At 31.7% G+C, this 19,376-nt stretch overlaps 1 protein-coding gene across 1 annotated transcript in view; it reads right to left on the minus strand.

The window, feature by feature from the left end:
• Positions 1-19,376, minus strand: part of LOC106073532 (eukaryotic translation initiation factor 3 subunit A-like) — a 46,896-nt gene that overhangs the window by 18,900 nt on the left and 8,620 nt on the right. Inside the window, exons 4-10 of the mRNA XM_056040914.1 lie at positions 19,112-19,275; positions 18,850-18,908; positions 18,176-18,316; positions 16,537-16,745; positions 7,544-7,715; positions 4,376-4,567; positions 2,591-2,707 (exon numbers count right to left, since the gene is read on the minus strand). Of these exons, the coding sequence (XP_055896889.1) occupies positions 2,591-2,707; positions 4,376-4,567; positions 7,544-7,715; positions 16,537-16,745; positions 18,176-18,316; positions 18,850-18,908; positions 19,112-19,275 (1,054 nt within the window). The remainder of the gene's footprint in view (positions 1-2,590; positions 2,708-4,375; positions 4,568-7,543; positions 7,716-16,536; positions 16,746-18,175; positions 18,317-18,849; positions 18,909-19,111; positions 19,276-19,376) is intronic.

The raw sequence follows: 19,376 nt of genomic DNA on the forward strand, positions 1-19,376 counted from the left end.
AATAAGGGTCTCAGATATTGGTACTAAGTTGATTGCAATGGTTCCCAAAACCAGTGAAGGGAACAAATTTGTAAAAAAATTGTAGTGTAACTGAGTTGATTTTCTGCGTGCGTCCAGCATGTCAGAAGGTCAAGCTCAGTGTGTGTGTTTCATGTCCAGTGTGTGTGTGTGTATGTATATATATCACTTCATCAGTGTTATGCGAGACGTGCTGGTTTCATTCACTGTTAACTGTAACTGTTTAATAAAGCCATGTTATTGGTATACTAGTATTTGTTGTTTCATTACACCAATTTTAGGAAATTTTCTGCACAAGCATACTGAGGTACCCCAAATAAAAAGTCATTGATTTTTTAAAAATTATATAGAATATAGATGCATAAAAAATAATGCAAATCACAATACTTATGCTTAATTTGATACACAAAAATATGTATGTAAGACTAGTTTTTGTACATTTGAAGGGAATACCTAAAGGCAGCATTTCTTCTATTTGCATTTAGTCTAGCTTTTATGCTGGTACAGAAAGTATAAACATGTTAGAATTGTGCATGACAACATTTCTTTCAAACAAGCATAATAACATTTTTTTCTGTATTAAAAAAAAACAAAAAAACTTTAAGAAACAAAGCTTATATTTTGTGTATTTGAATCAATTAGCTTGGATCAGTCATATAATTATACGCATAATTGATCTAGATATAATAAATCTGTGCGATTTGAAATAATTATACTACTTGTTTTTGTTTGGCTTTTAGCTTTCACAATGCGCTTTGATCCTATTATTGGATCAGTTTGGAAAGGGGGGAGGGAAGAAGAAGGTATCTTTGTGAATGTTTACATGATCGTTTTTTTTTATGCATTAATTCTACCCTTTTTCAAGATACCAAACAAAATAATTAATTACCAATAGTTGAACTGTGGTGTTGAGGGATGATTTGGATAATGTTACAATGGCATCACTGTTAGTAACCTTGTGATGGCTCCAAACGCTTTCTTAAAGTCTAGGAAACTGATCGCTAGCCATTGTTGGTGTTGAGGGATGATTTGGATAATGTTACAATGGCATCGCTGTTAGTAACCTTGTGATGGCTCCAAACGCTTTCTTAAAGTCTAGGAAACTGATCGCTAGCCATTGTTGGTACTCGAGAAATTTTGTAGAACGAAGATCTGCTCTGAACATGATCTGCCTCTTCGGAAGCCTGCTTGTTCTTCTCTGAGCCTCTCATCTACAGACTGTTGAAGCCGTCTAAACAAAACAGTGCTAAAAACTTTGCCCAGGACAGAGAGGAGAGTAATGTCCCTCAAGTTATTGCAGTCTGCCAAGTTGCCCTTTTTTGGTAGCTTTACAATCACTCCTTTTTGCCAGTCCTCAAGGACTTTAGAAGTTCGCCAACAGAGATTTAAGAGATCAGTCATTCTGTTTTAGTATTTGTCAGGTAAAAGAAATAATTGTGCGAAATTTCAGATTGATCTGAGATTGGGTATCGGAGAAATAATGTGTACAAACTTTTTACAAGACAGGCGAGTGAGTTGATAAAAGCTTTCTAAAAATGTCTGCTGAAATATTAGGAATTCCTAAAATTTTGGGAAAAATTCCCATCACTGATCACTACTAAATAAAATGATATGTTACCAATACAGACTTAGATCTGAACCTAAATATTGTTAATCTAGATCTGGTCTAAGAGTCAAGTGATGTACTGCTTGTAGTATCAGTATCTGTAATAATCTAGCTCTAGATTTAGTCTAACTGCTGCTATTTACTATTTATCTTTTATGTAGCTTTAGATCTAAGCCATCTCTTAAGAGTTAAAAAAAAATTGGATCTCAGGACAATGTTAAAACTACATCTGGATTAGTTTAGATAGAGCTAGTGAAATAGATCAAGATCTGCTAGATCCTCACTGTAGGCATTAGCCCCTTCTGACCAAGATTTTAGATCTAAATCTGAATGTTTACATTTTTAAAAATTATGTTTACGTCCAAGTAAAGTCTTGCAGGTTGCAAAATGTGAAACAGGTCAATATTGTTTCAAAATGGCGGCCGGGCCATTAGAACTAGCAAACTAAGATATATCTAGACTTAACAGGGAAGATGGAAAGAAATTTATCTCAGAACAAGATCTAGATTCTAAATCTACAGAAAAACCTCAAATTTCTTTTTATTGCAATGAGCAAAGCCAGAGGGGGAAAAAATTGCAACAAACCTGAAGTATACTACTAAAAATTAGCTGAAGAACTTCAGCTGTTTTAATTTCAATGAGGGATGATTATCAGTAGTCACTAAATCAGTCTTCACTATACTCACAGTCATTTCATGATGTTTCTTACTTAAACGCCAAAGACCTACAGTGATTTATTTTATGTGCTCCTATTCTGAAACATCACATGTCTGTGCAGTCACTGTATCTTCCCTGGCTAACTAAAGTGCACAATTTATATATTTAAATTATTCAATTATATTTACTACAGTCTAGAGAGCATAAATTTTGTAAACAGAACTACAATAAGTTTCAAAAAAAGTACCAATAAAAAGTAAATAAAGGGAGTTAAGGTAATGATAAGTCAGCCTGTATGTTTTTGCATACCTGTAATTCTAAAGTTTTTGCTGCATCTACAATAACACTTTCTAGTCTGTGTTCTGAGGCAAAAGGAACAAGAGAAGCAAAACGACTCAGCTTGATTTGTTGATATACCTGAGCAATCTGAAAAGTAACAAACAGAAAATTATTAAAGTAAAAAACAGTAGACTACATTTTCACCATACAACATTTAACATGCCTTGTTACAAATATGCCTTATGTGAGAGCAGATGATTTCAAATTTGTTTATTCAGAGACGCACTAACTTAGGTCTTCTTCAACACCCAGCTGGTATCAAAGCACCTAGATGGTGTACATTTAGACAATTTTGGTGAATACAGGTATTTGGATCAAAAAGTAAATTTGACACTGAATCGTATGATTTACTGGCAGACTTTAAGATTTAGACCAATAAATAATAAATAATATACTTATTTCTACAATATCTATAATCTTTATCTAAAATTGATATAAATAATATTAATATGTCAAAACAGGATAATAAAAAAACAATTGCCTTTATAGTTTTTTTTTATAGGAAGGTGGACCTGGAAGGGGCCTTATTTATTAGTCATGAATATTTAAAATAACTTTGTTCTTTGTTTTTTTCAAATAGTCTATAAATATACTTTACTTTGTGACACCATTTCTCTGTTAATAATATTGTGAAATTCATGGAATATTGGACATACTGTCTGTGAGAGATGGATTTTTTTATTATTAGGGGTAAGGTGTGATTGACCTAATTTTTGTATATTAAATAATTGTCTGATGCTCATGATTTTACTTTCTTTGAATTCCTCTATTCTTGGGCATTAAAATTGATATACAATTTGTCAAAACTGATAATGGTTCATTATAAGGATCATATAATTGTCTGCTGCTTCTGATTTTATATTAATTTCTCTATTCTTGGGCAATAAAAATTAAATATAATATAAGTCAATAAAAGCCCATTTGATATAGATAAAAAATTGCCAAACAAGTAGAATGTTGAGAGCTCAATATGTTTTCCACCATAAATACTTTACCTAAAAATTAGTGGTGCTAAACACTTAATAATTTAACATTATTTTGATAACCCTTGAGGTGGCCAAGCAGGCCGCATGCAAAGTGACAGCGAGCTGCATACAATGTTTCACATGGTTTTGTAAGAATATATTTCAGTATATTTCAAGTATTGTTAATTACTGAATTAACGTTTTGAAGGAGTTCATGAATATAAAGAAAATAAAAGTTTCTTCAGTGTATTTTAGCCATTTTATATTTCCAGGCAAGCGATTCTGTATGTACCATTGCATATACATACAGAAAATAAGCATTGTATTGTAAATACAATCATATATTAAAAAATCATTATGATATTGCCTAATTTCATAAAAATCAAACCAAATCTGAACCTTTACTTTACATGTTAGCAAACCGAAGACAAAACTATACTCATTATCGAACCAAACAGGAATCTTACTGAATCGAATTCAAACTTTAAAAGATGGGTTTAATTCTGATCTCTTACTTAAAACCCTGTTTTATGGGGAATCCATGAAAAGTGACTCCCTGAAGAGTTGTTTTTTTTAATGTAAAAAGTATTTAACAATTTTAAATTAGATATATAGTTCTACTATTTAATTATAATTTTTGAAAGAGTTTCTATACAAGGAATAAACCAACTTCTTTTGGAATTAGGAGTGAGTGGGTTATAATGTTACTACTACCAATTAAGTTTAAAAAAATGAACTCGTAAATCTTCATTAAGTAAATGAATGACTTGTGCAATAAGCAAATTCTTACCTGTTTTAACACTCTGGTAATAATAATGTCTTCCAGCTGAGGCACATACTGGGATAAATCTTCACTCTGTTCAATAAAATCCACTATTGGCTTGACCTTTTTATACAAGCTCAAAGGATGGAAGTCAACTTCCAGAGACTGGTACAAATTTTGAAGCTCTTGGTATGCATATTGTATACTTCCATGTTTAACCTAAAAATAAAAGATACCACCACAATTAAAAAAAAGATAAGGATATTTGTGATTAAAAAAGTGTAGCACTAATTATACAACACAATCCAAAAAAAAAGCATCAACATAGAGAAAGACCACAAGTTGAAAAATATTTTAAAATTTATGAAAATAAGGCCACCTCAAGTTCTTCTAAAAACTACAATAAATAAAATCCTACAGGCCCTTGTATTTGGCAACCTCTGAATAAATTGGATTTGTGAAATTTTCTAATGAATAAGTTGTAATGAAGTATAACAAAAAAGTATCATTTTAAAATCTAGCATCATAAATAAATTAGTCAGCTACTGCTTGTGACTCTTGTTAGTCTCTACTGAAAAGATCTACAAAGATGTCTACATGCCAAAATGGAAATATTGATTTCCAGACCTGGAAAGGTGTATTTTGAGGAGCAAATGTGTATTTTGCTAAATATAAAAAAATAAACTCAAGAAAGACTAAAATCATTCAAGCATGTAAAATACACGTAATGCAGCAATCCCAAAAATTAACAGAGCATTTAAGTTATATAAGACATTTATGTTTCAAAATATTTACACATTTAGTCTTTGTCATAGCCTTTTCTAGAATATGTTAAAATGTTACCAATCTTGTAACTTGGCAATTATTTTATGATCATAATAGCACCAACAGAAAATTCATTCAAAAGAATGGGAATTTTCATTAAAAGTGAATTTAAACCAGATGCAATGGTTTGCTTGGCTGAATCAGTAACATCTAGTTTTATAAAAGTAGTTTTGTTATATACAATTTCTTTTAAAGGAACAGACACTGGAAATATTTTATCCATTTTTGAAAGAATTAAGATTTTCTTCTTTGCAGAGTCAGCAATGAAAGCTTTTCATACCCTCTACAATCACTGTTCACAAAAATTTTAAAGATTTTTTTTCAGACAGATAATACTAATCTTATCTTATCTTATATAATACAGACGTTACTTCAAAAAGGAAGATGATTAAGTCCTACGCGTCATGCATATTAACCAATGACTTAAATTCTGCCAAGTCACTGGTTTTCCTGGCTAGCTCAGGCAACCCATTCCATGCTCTAATAGCACTAGGGAAGAAGGAGTATTTGTACAAATTTGTCCTAGCATATGGGACGAGGAATGTGCCTTTATCTTTGTGTCTTTCAGAGTATTTTATTAAATTTTGTTTTTGTATTTGAAGATTATGGTTCAGTGTTTTATGTATGATTGCTACTTTACTTTTGAGCCTTCTGTCCTGAAGGCTTTCTAAATTTAGTGATTTTACTAAAGGTGTTACTCTAGTCAAATGTGAATATTCGTTTGTTATGAATCGCACTGCTCTATTTTGTGTCTGTTCTAGTTTCTTAATGTTTTCTTGAGTTGAGGGGTCCCAAACAGAGGATGCATATTCTATTATTGGCCTAACCAAGGTTAAATAATATTTTAGTTTTATGTTCTTATTTGATTTATAGAAATTTCTTTTAATAAATCCTAATGCTTTGTTTGATTTTTTTGTAGTTTCATCAATATGTGGATTCCATGACAGTTTTTCATTTATTATAACACCTAGGTATTTTGCGTTTTTAGTCTGTGTTACTGGTTTGCCATGAATAAGATAAGTGGAATTAATTTGTTTTAGTTTTTTTGTTACTCTTAACAACTGACATTTTTCTGGGTGGAAAGACATGCTCCAATTTGATTCCCATTTCTGTAATTCATCTAATTCTCTTTGTAAAATATCTGTGTCTTGTGTTGTTTTTATTGTTCTAAATATAATGCAATCGTCAGCAAATAATCTGACTTTTGTTCCTGAAGTAATGCAATTTGGTAAATCATTTATGTAAATTAAAAATAGTAGTGGACCCATTGAACTTGTTTCTAATATATAAGCTGGGCTATTGAGTCTATTGAGATTAACTCCCTAGCTGTTTTAAGAAAAAGCTATTTACTCTGGAATACGATGCTTAAAGTTGTTTTAGAAAACATAACCAAAAAATCCAACAGAGCTGAAGGAAATAGTGGACTCTTTTTTAAAAACTCATTATCCTAGCAATCTGTGGATCAGAGTTTACAAAGCTGGTTTATCTCATAAAGCCACCACAAATAGAGGAGCTCGAATACTCATCGAATGGCCCGATGGAGAAAAACTAGAAAAATCCATTGCAACTGGAGAGCTCTCTGACCGCCACAAACCAGAAAGGGAAGCACTAAAACTACCATGCTAGCAAATCATCCAAGTACCCCACACAGTCAGATTGTCTTTCTAACCGAAAAAAATCCTCTTGGAAAATTCTGATTCCTCCTATATAAAACAACTCAAGACAGCACTTAAAAAAATCAACAACAACAGCAAAAAACTGTTATTCAATGGATATCAGCACATATAGAACAAGAAGGAAATAAGAAGACTGACACACTCGCCAAGTGTGGGAGAACAAACTCACAATTAAACATTGCACTCTATCCAGAAGAAATGAAGAAACTAATAGTAAATAATATAAACAAGAAATGGACAAGCTCTCATTAGAATCACAAGAAAGGTGATGCTTAATATAAGCTATCCTGACAAGATCAGCGTCTAATCTTTCGAATCAGGACCCAACACAACATATGTACTGGAAGTTCAAAATTGGAACCAGTGAAATCTGTCCATGTGGAGTGTCACCAGAGAATGCTGACCATGTCCTTCAAAACTGTTCTCTTTACCCTGAGGCCCATACAACCCGCTGGCCCCAAAACACCCCAATAGAAAGAAAACTATATGGAGAGCTTAATGAATTGGAAAACACTGCGCAGTTCATCTCATATATTGGTCTAGTCATCTGAACACTCCAACATAAAAATGAGAACAAGGAAGAAGAAGGAAAAACTGAAAGAGGCCAGGCTCTTTGGAAAATTTTCTAGTACTTTAAACCTGACAGTTAAAATACATTAATACACATTTATAAAAGAAAAAAAAGGAAACTTGCCAAGTCTTTAACCAAGGACTGCCTGGTAGGTGGTGTCTGAAGCATCAAAAGTGTTGCCAATTTGCGTTGCTTTTCTATGGTACTTTCATCCATTACCAATAAGTTTCCAATGACATTTCTTGTTGGTGGAATTGGAATAGCCAAAGTAGCACAAAGAACTCGAGATGCCATCCTAATAGGAGTATGTAAAAAAAATATATATATATATATATAAAAAATGGAAAAATTCCATATCAAAGTCATCTGCACTGATACGGCCAAGCAGAACCAAAATGCTCAAAGTGGCATATAAATCATTTAAGTCTTTCAGTGCAGCATTACTCTCAGCACTGGTCAGTGCAGCGTTACTCTCAGCGAGTAACTTGGTATATAAAATTTATTTCACAATCTTTTTTCTTAAACTTTTTATTCTCTCCTTTTTTAAATTTCCGGATATGAGAGTGATTGTTCTTTGTTTTGGTTGTAAATTGTATGCAGGACAAAAACGTTTTTTAAAAAAAAGACAACATTGTGTTAGTGGTTCCTCTTTTTAGTTATTTCCCGGGACCCGAAAAAAAAAAAAAATTTCTTGGTGCTTTTTTTTATCATGAAATTTGGATTAAATGTGTTTAGTTTTGTGATTTTTTAATATTTATGGATTAAACGTTTAAATGGTTTAAAAGGTTAAATCTGTAAGTATATTGATTTCTTAATGAATTTTTTATATATTTCCTTTTTCCATGGTAAGTTAAAATTAACTGAAAATTTATTTTTTTTAAAACTTATTTTATTTATTATACTTTTGTAGCCCGTTCATTTTCATTTAAAATAAAATATGTTAGATTATTTAATAAAATTAAAAAGTTTAGTTAATTTAAGTAACTCTACCCCTCTTGAAAAATTTGTGGTCATCCCAGAAAATTCCATTTTTTCAATCAAAATAATTCGCACTGAAACAATAAAGGAGCTATCAAAATCTTACAAAGGGTATTTGGACTTGCCATTTTAAACTCTGGAGAATAGCATTCAATGAGTTTGAGAACTTATCAGCATGCTTTTCAACTAGAAATTTAAAACATCCCTAGCGCTGGCTTTAGTTTTCAATTTCTAGAAGATTTTTGGTGTATGTCAAATCTACAATAAGCAGTGCCTCAACAGAAATACATTCTTTGAAAACAGCTGGTGTCATAAATCTCTGCAAAAATAACTGAAGCATGCTAAAGAGGTCTAGGACCATAAAGCATTAAAAGGCAACCAACAATAGTGCATCTCATTGATATTTTGTTAGAAAAGGTTGCAAAACCTTTGCAATTGAGATAAGCTTTTAATTTTGGCAAACAGCCTTTAAGGTGTTCAAAAGACTTTGTTTCGTAAGACATTTATTGGTTTATTGTACTCTAGAATAGGTTCTTCCTGGAAATACTGTAGAAACCCCGACCTTGCAGCCAAGGGGTCTGGTAGAGGTGTAAAAGGTTCTATTGTGCGTTGACGTAGTATTATAATTTTACACATGAGGCTGGTTACCATTAGCATGTCGCGAATGCGTAGACTGCTGGGTTCGTGCTTCCTGGAGTCACACTTGACACATGACAGACACAGACATTACAGATTGACTCAGGTTCTCTTTGGCAGACAAATATAATGTTTATTTAATGACAATAACAATACTGCACCTTATTGGCAGTTACATGAAGACTTCCGATGTAAAACATAATTACATCCGCATAACAGCGGTATTGAATATCCAAGACAATTAGTTACAGAATAAATCACAAGTAACGTCCGCAACACAGTGGGTAACAATAAATTTCACAGTTACTACTTTACTCTCTAAATCCAGAGAAAAACTATCAAAATACTTAAGTCCGTACTGGACCAAAAATATACCACTTGACCGCCCAGTCTAAAGGATACCACTTGACTGAACTGACTTGACTGACTGAACTTAAAGTCAATTTTATTCATTCTACTTCCTGTTTTCTACATCAGGAATTCACGAGTCTTTTCAACGTCTTAACATGATGTGAACATTAAATCAGGCAATGTCAACTGAGACTGTGACTGGAGGGCTGTGAGGGTTTTCTTAAACTCAAAAACCCTTAGCTACGCTCATAGAATTTTATGTAGCTACGCTCATAGAATTTTATGACTTGTCTTCTTTAATTTTATATTTTTAGCTTCAAACTCACTGGAGTTTGTTTTTTTTTTTAATCAAAACTCTCTGGAGGGGTGTTTAACTTAAAGCCCTCTAGAAGTTGTTTTTTAAAAACTCAAAGCCTCTCTTGGCTACGCTCAGATTTTTGGTGACTGTTGTATGCTTAAGTATTATATTTAAGAGGTATAGCACATTTATTACTAATTATAGTGAGAACTATGGATGGCTGCCCGGTCGTGTGGCCCCGGGTTTAAACTTTTCCCCCACCATCCCGTGGGAGGTTAGTTTGGATGTTATCTTCTTTAATATAAAAACTAGGAAAAGTCAGCTTTCTACCTGGGACCATGATATTAATTTGCTTTCCCCACCACCATAAGCTATACGTTGAGATGTGCACAGGATTATACTCATCAGTTTTCTCTCCTGTTTTTTTGTTGAAGCTATAAATTAAATCATTTTCGTTTCCATTTAAAGTTACATCAATTTTTTCTATCATTGTTTTCTTTTGATTTGGGCAAAATTAAAAGCCACTCTCACGTTATAATGTGATTTAACACTAATTTCTAAACAAAATTAAAGATAAAAAATATTGGACAAAATATCTCTTGTTCTATACATCAAAAATATGTCAGATACGTGCAAACATACAAAACATAAATATGTTTCATTCTTCTTTAAAGAAATAATAGAATGAATATAAACAATGTGATCAAAACATTTTGCGCTTAAACGACCATCGCGTTAAAACGGCTGCGCCAAAACGCCCTGCTTCAGTGGTGAGAGAATTTTCTTCACTACATTCTAGTCATTTAGTGTAAATCTTGAGTCTAGATCTAGGTCACTAAATTCACAGACTTTTCGCAGCTGTGTGAGAATTATTTTCACTGAATCTATCATAGATCTAGACTCTATAGATTCTAACTTTAAGTCACTACAATTCGCGGACTTTTCACAGCTGTGTGCAAATTATCTTCACTAGATTCTAGTTTCTTCTTCTTCTTCATCGTTCTCATTGTCATGTTGGAGTGTTCATATGACTAGACCAATACATGAGATGAACTGCGCAGTGGTTTCCAAATCAGTTTTCTTTCTATTGGGGTGATTTGGGGACAATGTCTTATACAGGCCTCTTGGTAGAGAGAGCAGTTTTGGAGGACGTTGTCAGCATTTTCTGGTGATACTCCACATGGGCAGATTTCACTGGTTCCAATTTTGAGCTTCCGGTACTGTGTTGTCGCATTCTGTTGTGTCCGGTCCTGAGACGAAAGATTAGACGTTGGTCTTGTCGGGATAGTTTATAGTAAGCGTCATCTTTCTTGTGATTTGGATGGGAGCTCGTCCATTTCTCATTTATTTTATCTACAATTAATTTCTTCATTTCTTCTGGATAGAGTGCAGAGTTTACTTGTGAGTTTGTTCTCCCACTCTTGGCGAGTGTGTCAGCCTTCTCATTTCCTGCTAGTTGTATGTGAGCTGGTATCCATTGAATAACAGTTTTTTTGCTGTTGTTGTTGAGTTTTGTAAGTGCTGTTCTGAGGTTTTTTTTTGATTCTAGTGATTTAGCGTAAATCTAGAACCTAGTGTATTTCTAGAGTAATCTAGACATTAGATATATTGAGATAATTAAATTGACTACAATTTGAGGAGTTTTCAGGTTAGTGCGAATTATCTTCACTAGATCTAACTTGGATCTAATCTAGATACTATTTCTGGCTTACACACTTTCCAAGCAAAGTCACTCTTACTATTATAACAAGATTTTAGGTAAGGGAGGGCCCGGTGGGATGTAGCCTAAACTTTAGGCTGGTAATTGCTCTATTATAAATAGTCACTACAGGCTAGATCTAGTGTGTCTTCAGCGTAACAATGAAAGGAAACAACCATTTTCTACACTGCCTTCAGAGAAATAATGCCAGGTGAAATGCTGGCTTGAGCCAAGGGCATCTTTAATCACGAGGTTGAACTTCACAAGTGGGTGAAAGGCGGTCAGACATGCCTACCCCCAAGACCCAGAATGTGGAACACTCAGGTTGAAAATGTGGAATTTTGGGCCCCAATGTGGAACATAAACGCATTTGTTAGCAATACTGTACGCAATATAAGGCGGAAAACAGATTTCGTATTGAAAATGCATTTTTGTAGTTCAACATTCATTTTCTACATAAAATAGACCATCCATGTAAAATTTGATTTACTGGTGGATAGATCTATGTTTATGGAAGCTTCATTAGCAAAATGTTTTTGAAATACGTTTTTATAATGAATTTGTGCGTTTGTGAATACCGGCAAGTATGCAAAAAACAATGGACAAGATTTACTTTTGGATTTATGTGCTCCCGTTTCAAAAGGTAAGAAACATATTTTTTCTATATTATCTATGTATAAAATACACAATTACTATTTAAAAATGGTTGCTACACGCATAAAAGAAAAAAAAAAGTGAAAGAAATGGTTTGTTTGTCCTAAATTTTGAAAAAACTAGTCCTGACATCATGTCCTATTTTTATCCATCGCCAAATACCCTGTACATTATTTTTAAAATAACATTTAAAAATGATCGATTTTAGTTTTAAAATACATCTTTTTTTATTTCAGTAATAATAATGTATTATTATTTTTATTTTTGGTTATTTAAAAAAATATATTTTTGTTTAAATCTCGTTTTTTTTTTAACCAATCGGAATGTCTAACGCCAAAATCGAAGGTCAACTAAATTTTTTCAACGTGTGTTTTAAAAAAGTTATTCACTCAGAGAAACTCCGAGAGGCAACATATAGCAAAGGCAATAGCTGAGTTTAGATAATACAGACAGTTTAGTTTAGAATATTAACTTCTTAGGTAATTTTTATGCTTTAGTAATCAGTCCATCGGCTTTGGTCATTTGAAAGGTCATTATTTTACGCCATAGACTGTAACAACGCGTACGTATGCGAGCGGTGAGGAAAACACTTGTTTTGATATTAGATCTAATCTAGATCTAGAGACTATGATATTATTATTTCTAGACTCTAGATCTACTATATACATTTCTATTCTATAACTAGATCTATTCTAGATCTAGAACATCAAAATTTAACATTACATTAGATTTGATTAGATCTAGAGTCTAATTCTAGCGATACCACGATAGCCATCGCGTAATTGCATACCGTACTGTATTTCTTCTATTAAATTGTCTACCACTGACATTTATGTTTAAAAAGTCATAATCTAGTTATTATTTTAATTTAGACTCATCTAGTAATTGCGATACTTGTGTAATCTATCTAGATCTAGTAGATCTATAAGTAAGACTAGACTTAGACATCGTTACTCGCCAGTCAATCAACAAAGTCGCGAGATTGCTGTAGGTCTACATCTACTGTAGGTTATTTCTTCTATTGTATTGACTAGATTTTTTTAGATTTAGATCTAAATTAATCTAGATCTGTAAATTAAGGACCAGATTTAAACCATATTTTTAAATTAATCTAGCGAAATGCTTATTATAGACTTAGATCGATGTCTAGATCTTGAATAATCTTGATTAAATACTAAATTTTTTAACTAGATCCATTCTCTAGAGTTAGAGTGTCTTAGCGTGAAATCATTTAATATTTGACTACTTTAAAGCAATTCTTGTGTAGTCTGAAGATTAGATCTAGTTAAATCTAATAATCTGATAGACCAGATCGGTAAAATCGTGATTCTAGATCTAGATTTAAAACCTATCCCGTATTTCTTACTATATTCTATTGAACTATTGTCTACAACTACCATAACCATGGAATGTACCAGAAACTGACAGTTTTGTTTAAAATTTAAAGTAAAAATAATTGTTAACCTTTTGATCAACTAACTCTAGATCTAGACCTTAGATCTAATGAATTCTAATAATATGTAGTATTTGACTTGTTTGTGATGATTAGGCTAGATAGATCTAGACAATTCTAGACTCAAGGACTAGTTCTGGTGTTGGTGAATGTAGAATCTAGACATTGGAACCTAATATAAATATAGAATATAGATCTACTTATGACCTATGGACAAAAACAAAACATATAATAAACCAAATAAATGTTGTTTTTATTTCTTTTCTCAGCAACCATTACAACAAATACAAAGACAGAGATTAGTTGAAGAAAATAAACAAAAAACATCATGCACCATGCAACTCTTAATTAAGTTAAGCCTATTATTAGGCCTAGAACTAGATCTATTTATCTTTCATTTAATATTAGATCTTTTCTAGTCTAAAATTGTACATCAATCTAAAATTGTTATTAATAATATGTTAAGACATGAAGAAAAGAAAAAAAAAGTGACTTTTCATGGTAGGGTGGGCTGAAGAGGGGGCTTATTTACATTAGTTATAAATACATTTTAAAGTTGTTTGTTTGTTTTTTCAAATGTTCTATAAATATACTTTACTTTGTGACACAGTTTTATGTTAATAATATTGTGGATTTGTGAAATTCATGGAATATTGGACATATCTTCTGTGAACGGTGGATTTTTCATTATATGGGGTGAGTGTGTTTGATCTCATTTTTTTATGTTAAATACTTGTCTGATGATAATGAATTTACTTGTTTTAGATTCCTCTGTTCTTGGGCATTAAAATTGATACATATTATGTCAAAACTGATAATGGTTTTGTTATTCATGATGATGATAAAGTATAATTTACAACCAAATTTTTAACGTAGGTGGTGGGGTCTGATGAGGCTCAATTAATAGGCATAAATGTTTTAAGAAACTAGTTTTTATTGTTTTTTTCAAATGTTCTATAAATATACTTTACTTTGTGACACATTTTTCTGTTAATATTACTATGAATTTGTGAAATTTATGGATTATTGGACATACCTTCAGTGAATGATGGATTTGTCATTATAAGGGGTAAGTGTGTTTGACCTTATATTTTCATGGGAAATAATTGTCTGCTGCTTCTGATTTTATTTTTTTTTTAATTCCTCTATTCTTGGGCATCAAAAATGATATATAATATGTCAATAAAAGACAATTTGAAATTGGTCAAAAAATTGGTCCCAAAAGTAGAATGTTGAGAGCTCAATCTGTTTTCCGCCATAAATAAAACTTCAATTATATTACTTTAAAAACAACAATAGCATGCTTCTTATAAATTAGATGTAAATATTATAATTAAAAGTAAGAAAACCTTTAATTCATAATTATGTCCTATGTTTGAAATCAATAGTTTTAACTCCTAAATGATGAATTCTAACTAAAATGTATTCTAATGACCTAGACTCAAATGTTACTATATCTATTTTTATTTGTTACTACTAGATATAAATCTACTGACTAGATCTAGATTATTCTAGATCTACTTGATTATCTATCCTTTTCTAGGGCTCTACTCTAATCACTCTAATAACTCTAGATGTTGTCTCTAGTTCTAGATCTAACTAAAATAATTTAAGAGTCTACTAGTGACTTACCTAGTCTAGACCTACATCTAATAAGTCCTAATAAGTCTAAGAACAGATTATAAAAATAATAAATATTAATGTCTAGTAGTCTAGATCTATACTAATCTATAGACTTATTCAACTTATTGAGAACTAGATCTAAATAAATAGTAAATTTATTACATAATAAACTAGAATCTAATGATAATCTAATCTATCACCTTCTAAGTCTATTTCTAGACAGATCTCTAGAGATTTAGCAGAAGTGCTAGTCCAACTTTTACTTTTAGATCTAGAAACTAAACTAATAATTAATTTAGACTATAAGATGTAATAATACTAATAAGTAGAATAGTAGATCTAACTGTAGCCTTATTTAGGCCTTAGCCTTACTGTGTCTAATAAAATTAATTACATTTAGGTCTAGATCTAGATCTTTAATAACGTATTTTTTTAAAAATCCTTTTCTAGATTTCTTAGGACTTAGAAACCTAAGAAACCAGTTGAGTTAGTGTTAGATCTAGTTACTGTTAGAATAGTGACAATACTCTGATTATACTAATTATAGACTCCAATAGTGGCAATACGGCAAATGCAATTCCAATTGCCAATAGTCTAGAGATAGTCTAGATCTAGTCTAGTAGTAAGTAGACTAAGTAGTATAGCCATTGTCGGGAAAAGAAAGGGATTTGAATGAAACATTTGGCTTATTAGCATAATTAGCACTTACTAGATTCTAAGAATAGATCTAGATCTAGTATCTAGACCTAGAGTACTAGATCTATGTCTAGATCTAGCTCAACCTTTTCTTCGTAAATTTAGTACACACCGGGTCCGGGAGAAGATGAAATGTAAACAATAAACACAGACCTATATAATTTTTATTTTGCATTCAGTATTTTAATTTCGCATTATTAATAAATAATGAAAAATCGGAGATTTTTTTTTTTGTGTCGGAATTCAGACTTGGCGGAACAAAAAATTGTGAATGCGGAACATGTGAGCTTTTTTGATGCTTTTGCAGGACAGTTCCGCATAATGCGGGACTGTAGGCATGTCTGGGCGGTGTAGAAGAGTCAGTGGTTAGCTCATTAATACAGCCACCCAGTAACGTTATGCAATCAGAATGCCTAGTTACACTGTTGTTTTTTCCCCCCACTTTTTTAGCAAGAAATAAGCAAAATTATATTTTTGTTTAAATATTAGGTAAAAATTTTAGGAGTGGACCAAATTTTAGGAGAATTCTGGGGAATTCTGGCAATTTTTAGGAGATTTGAGGAGTGCTACAAACCCTGATATATATTAGATGCATTACACACAACTGAATGATCTGAAGATGATATTGTTAACAAAATAAAACAACAAGGACTTTATATTCCATTACAGATTAATTTAAGAAAGGTTAATGTAAGAGGTGTATATAAAAAAAATTAGACTATACTTACTTTTGCAGCTCATCAGAAGACAAATTTTTTCTCTGTTCTCTTGATAAGTTAAACAGTCTATGCAATGTACATGCATGGAACAAGTGATTTCCAGATTTAGAAAATACTAATCCCAACTTTTGATAATAATTAGCCATTAATGAAGGCTTTGGCTGCTTTTTAGACAGAGTAATTAATCCATGAATGTCTTCAACAGCCTTGAAAGCTTCCTATTTTTAATAAGAATAAAATAATATAAGATAGTTAAAAGATCTAAAATCATTTTAAAATGTAGAAATAGATCTAGATCTCTTAACTTGATCTAGCATCTAGGTCTGGTTTCAATTTTTTAAGGAGAAAGCTCATATGCCGGCAGATCAAACTTATTAGATCTACTAAGGCTTAGGCGTCTTAGGCCTTAGTAAGCATTACGGATTTGTTTCTAACTTTTGTTTACGGTTTTGATAAAAAATGAAAGTCTGGAAATTAGCGCATGGGCCGTAACTTAAGAAATGTAACTTCCTGTCTTTGACTTATTACTAATTTTTGGTTTGAAAGCAGACGAAGTCTAGTAAATCAATACAATATTGAAAGGGAACAAAAAGTCTGATACAGAGCTAGCAATCGGTCAGACTGGCGATTGCCGGCAAGCTTTTTTTTTTTTTTGCTGGCATGTTGGCTATGGCTGGCGATCTTGCATCCATGATAATAACACAAAAATTAATACTGATCCTAATTTAACTAATAAAGATATGTCATATGATATAAGGTACAAGATGAATGGATCTTTAATAACTTATCTATGACAAAGTAATTATTGGGGGTGGGTGCTTAGCTAAGTCAACATTTGTGAATTGGATTTTTTATTAAGTGAACTTTATTAATCCATGGACTAAGACCAGGATTGAGTTGGTAAAAGAACAGAGGCAGTCACAATTGAGGACTAGGACTCCTGTTTTTTGTGCATTTACATTGTTGGTCAGTTAGAGACCAGTAGTTAATATACTTATCAGTTCCATAGAGCATTTTGTTACAAGTATTTTATTATGGATACTATTTGATTTATAATGCCTATTCTCATGTGGTATAGTATTAGTTAAAAATATCCATTATATGCTCAAGATTCCAGACTGCCTTTGACAAAAAGAGGTAATACTACTGAAAACCCCATACACCCCAAAATATATTACATGTGTAGGGTACAAACAGAAGCTTTTAGGCCGATTAAAGTGAGTTGACATTATTTTTATGCATGTTAAATATCAATTCAGAAGTATAATGCCTACAACCTAATTCTATAAGAACATAACACTACACAATCCTGTGACATTTTTATTGATGCAATTGCAACCAAAAAATGGTCTTAACCATTATGATCCAATGATAAGATTTTGATAATACATATTAGAAATTTTTAACAATGTTTCTTTCAGCACAATTGCATAACATTGGTATGTTCCTGAAGCTAAAAATTGGAGCCAGCAAAACATGCTGTGTATTGTTTCCAGAGAATGTTGACCTTCTTAAAAAAAAATTGCAATATATATTAAGATCTGGAAATCTTTGCACAAATATGGAACTGGTTACCTGAGCCCTCCAACTTGATAATGAGAGTTGGCTGAAGAAAAAAAAAAGCTCAACTAGTTGTAACAGTATTTACCTGCCAAAGTTCCATGCTGATAGCACTGTCTAGCTGTACAAGCCTAGTTTCAAGATGCATTGCTTGTGATTCTGGATTGTTAAGGTTTATAGCAGTTTGCTGGTGCTGATGCTTGTGAATGTGACCCAAATGTGTCCGCAGCTTTAAAAAATTTATTAAAATACATTCTTTTATGGTTGTGATTATTGATCAAATATGGGTCAGATGTCCTTCACTAACCAACAGGAAAATTAGGATTCACCCCATATACAACAAACAGTACAGACAGAATAAAGCATAAATAAAAATTGTATGCTGTGTTTGTAACATCCTTATTTTAATTCTAACTAGTCATCACTATCATCTTTATAACATTTGTATTGTTTGTATTTTTAAACAACTTAAAAAATTTTGATCAGCATAAAGTTAGCCAGAAGATGAGAACTACCAGAAATTCTGATTAAAAAAATATTCCTAAATTATGAAACTAATGACTTTTTGTATTATGTCCTACCCAAACGACAATGTATAAAAAGAAACATTAAAAGACAGTAGTCTAAGCTAGAATACTGAATCTAGTTAGAAATATAGTACTGATGATCTGTATTAACAAATTTAACAAGCATTATAAACATGTGTACATTGTCACAAATCAATATTAGCAATAGTGATACATGAATATTTGTTCTACTTACATTGTCACAAAGTTTTCTAAACTCTGTTTTTCTTGAATATTTCAAACAAAACTTGAAAGCTTAAATAAACAATAAAATAAAAGTATATTAGATTTACATATTGAAAAGTTTTTCATCATTCATAATTGTGGCAAGAAGAAAAATAAGTTTTTTTAATATAAATATTCATATTAGGAAATTTTTTTCGGAATAGCTGAAAAGCTACTTTATAAAAAATAAAAATTGAAATTTGGAAGGTGAAAAATTCTAAATTAACAGTCACCTTGCTGAGCTATATCTTGGTAAAGTCTTTCCACCCTTGAATTGTTCCTCAACAAATCCAGACATTGCCTATATGATTCCCATAAAAATTTAACCCATGGTGTCAAAATAGCTCTATCAGTGCGATCCTGGAGATCTTCACCACTAACAGCTTTCAATAAAAGGCTAAGAGGAAAGAATAATAAAAATAAAGTTATTAAATCTAGAATCTTTTATCTTTACAATAAAAACCATAATATATTTACGTTATGTCTAATAGGCATTTT

The sequence above is a fragment of the Biomphalaria glabrata genome, chromosome 1 (assembly GCF_947242115.1).
Source record: "Biomphalaria glabrata chromosome 1, xgBioGlab47.1, whole genome shotgun sequence".
In the NCBI taxonomy this organism is placed as follows: Eukaryota; Metazoa; Mollusca; class Gastropoda; family Planorbidae; genus Biomphalaria; species Biomphalaria glabrata.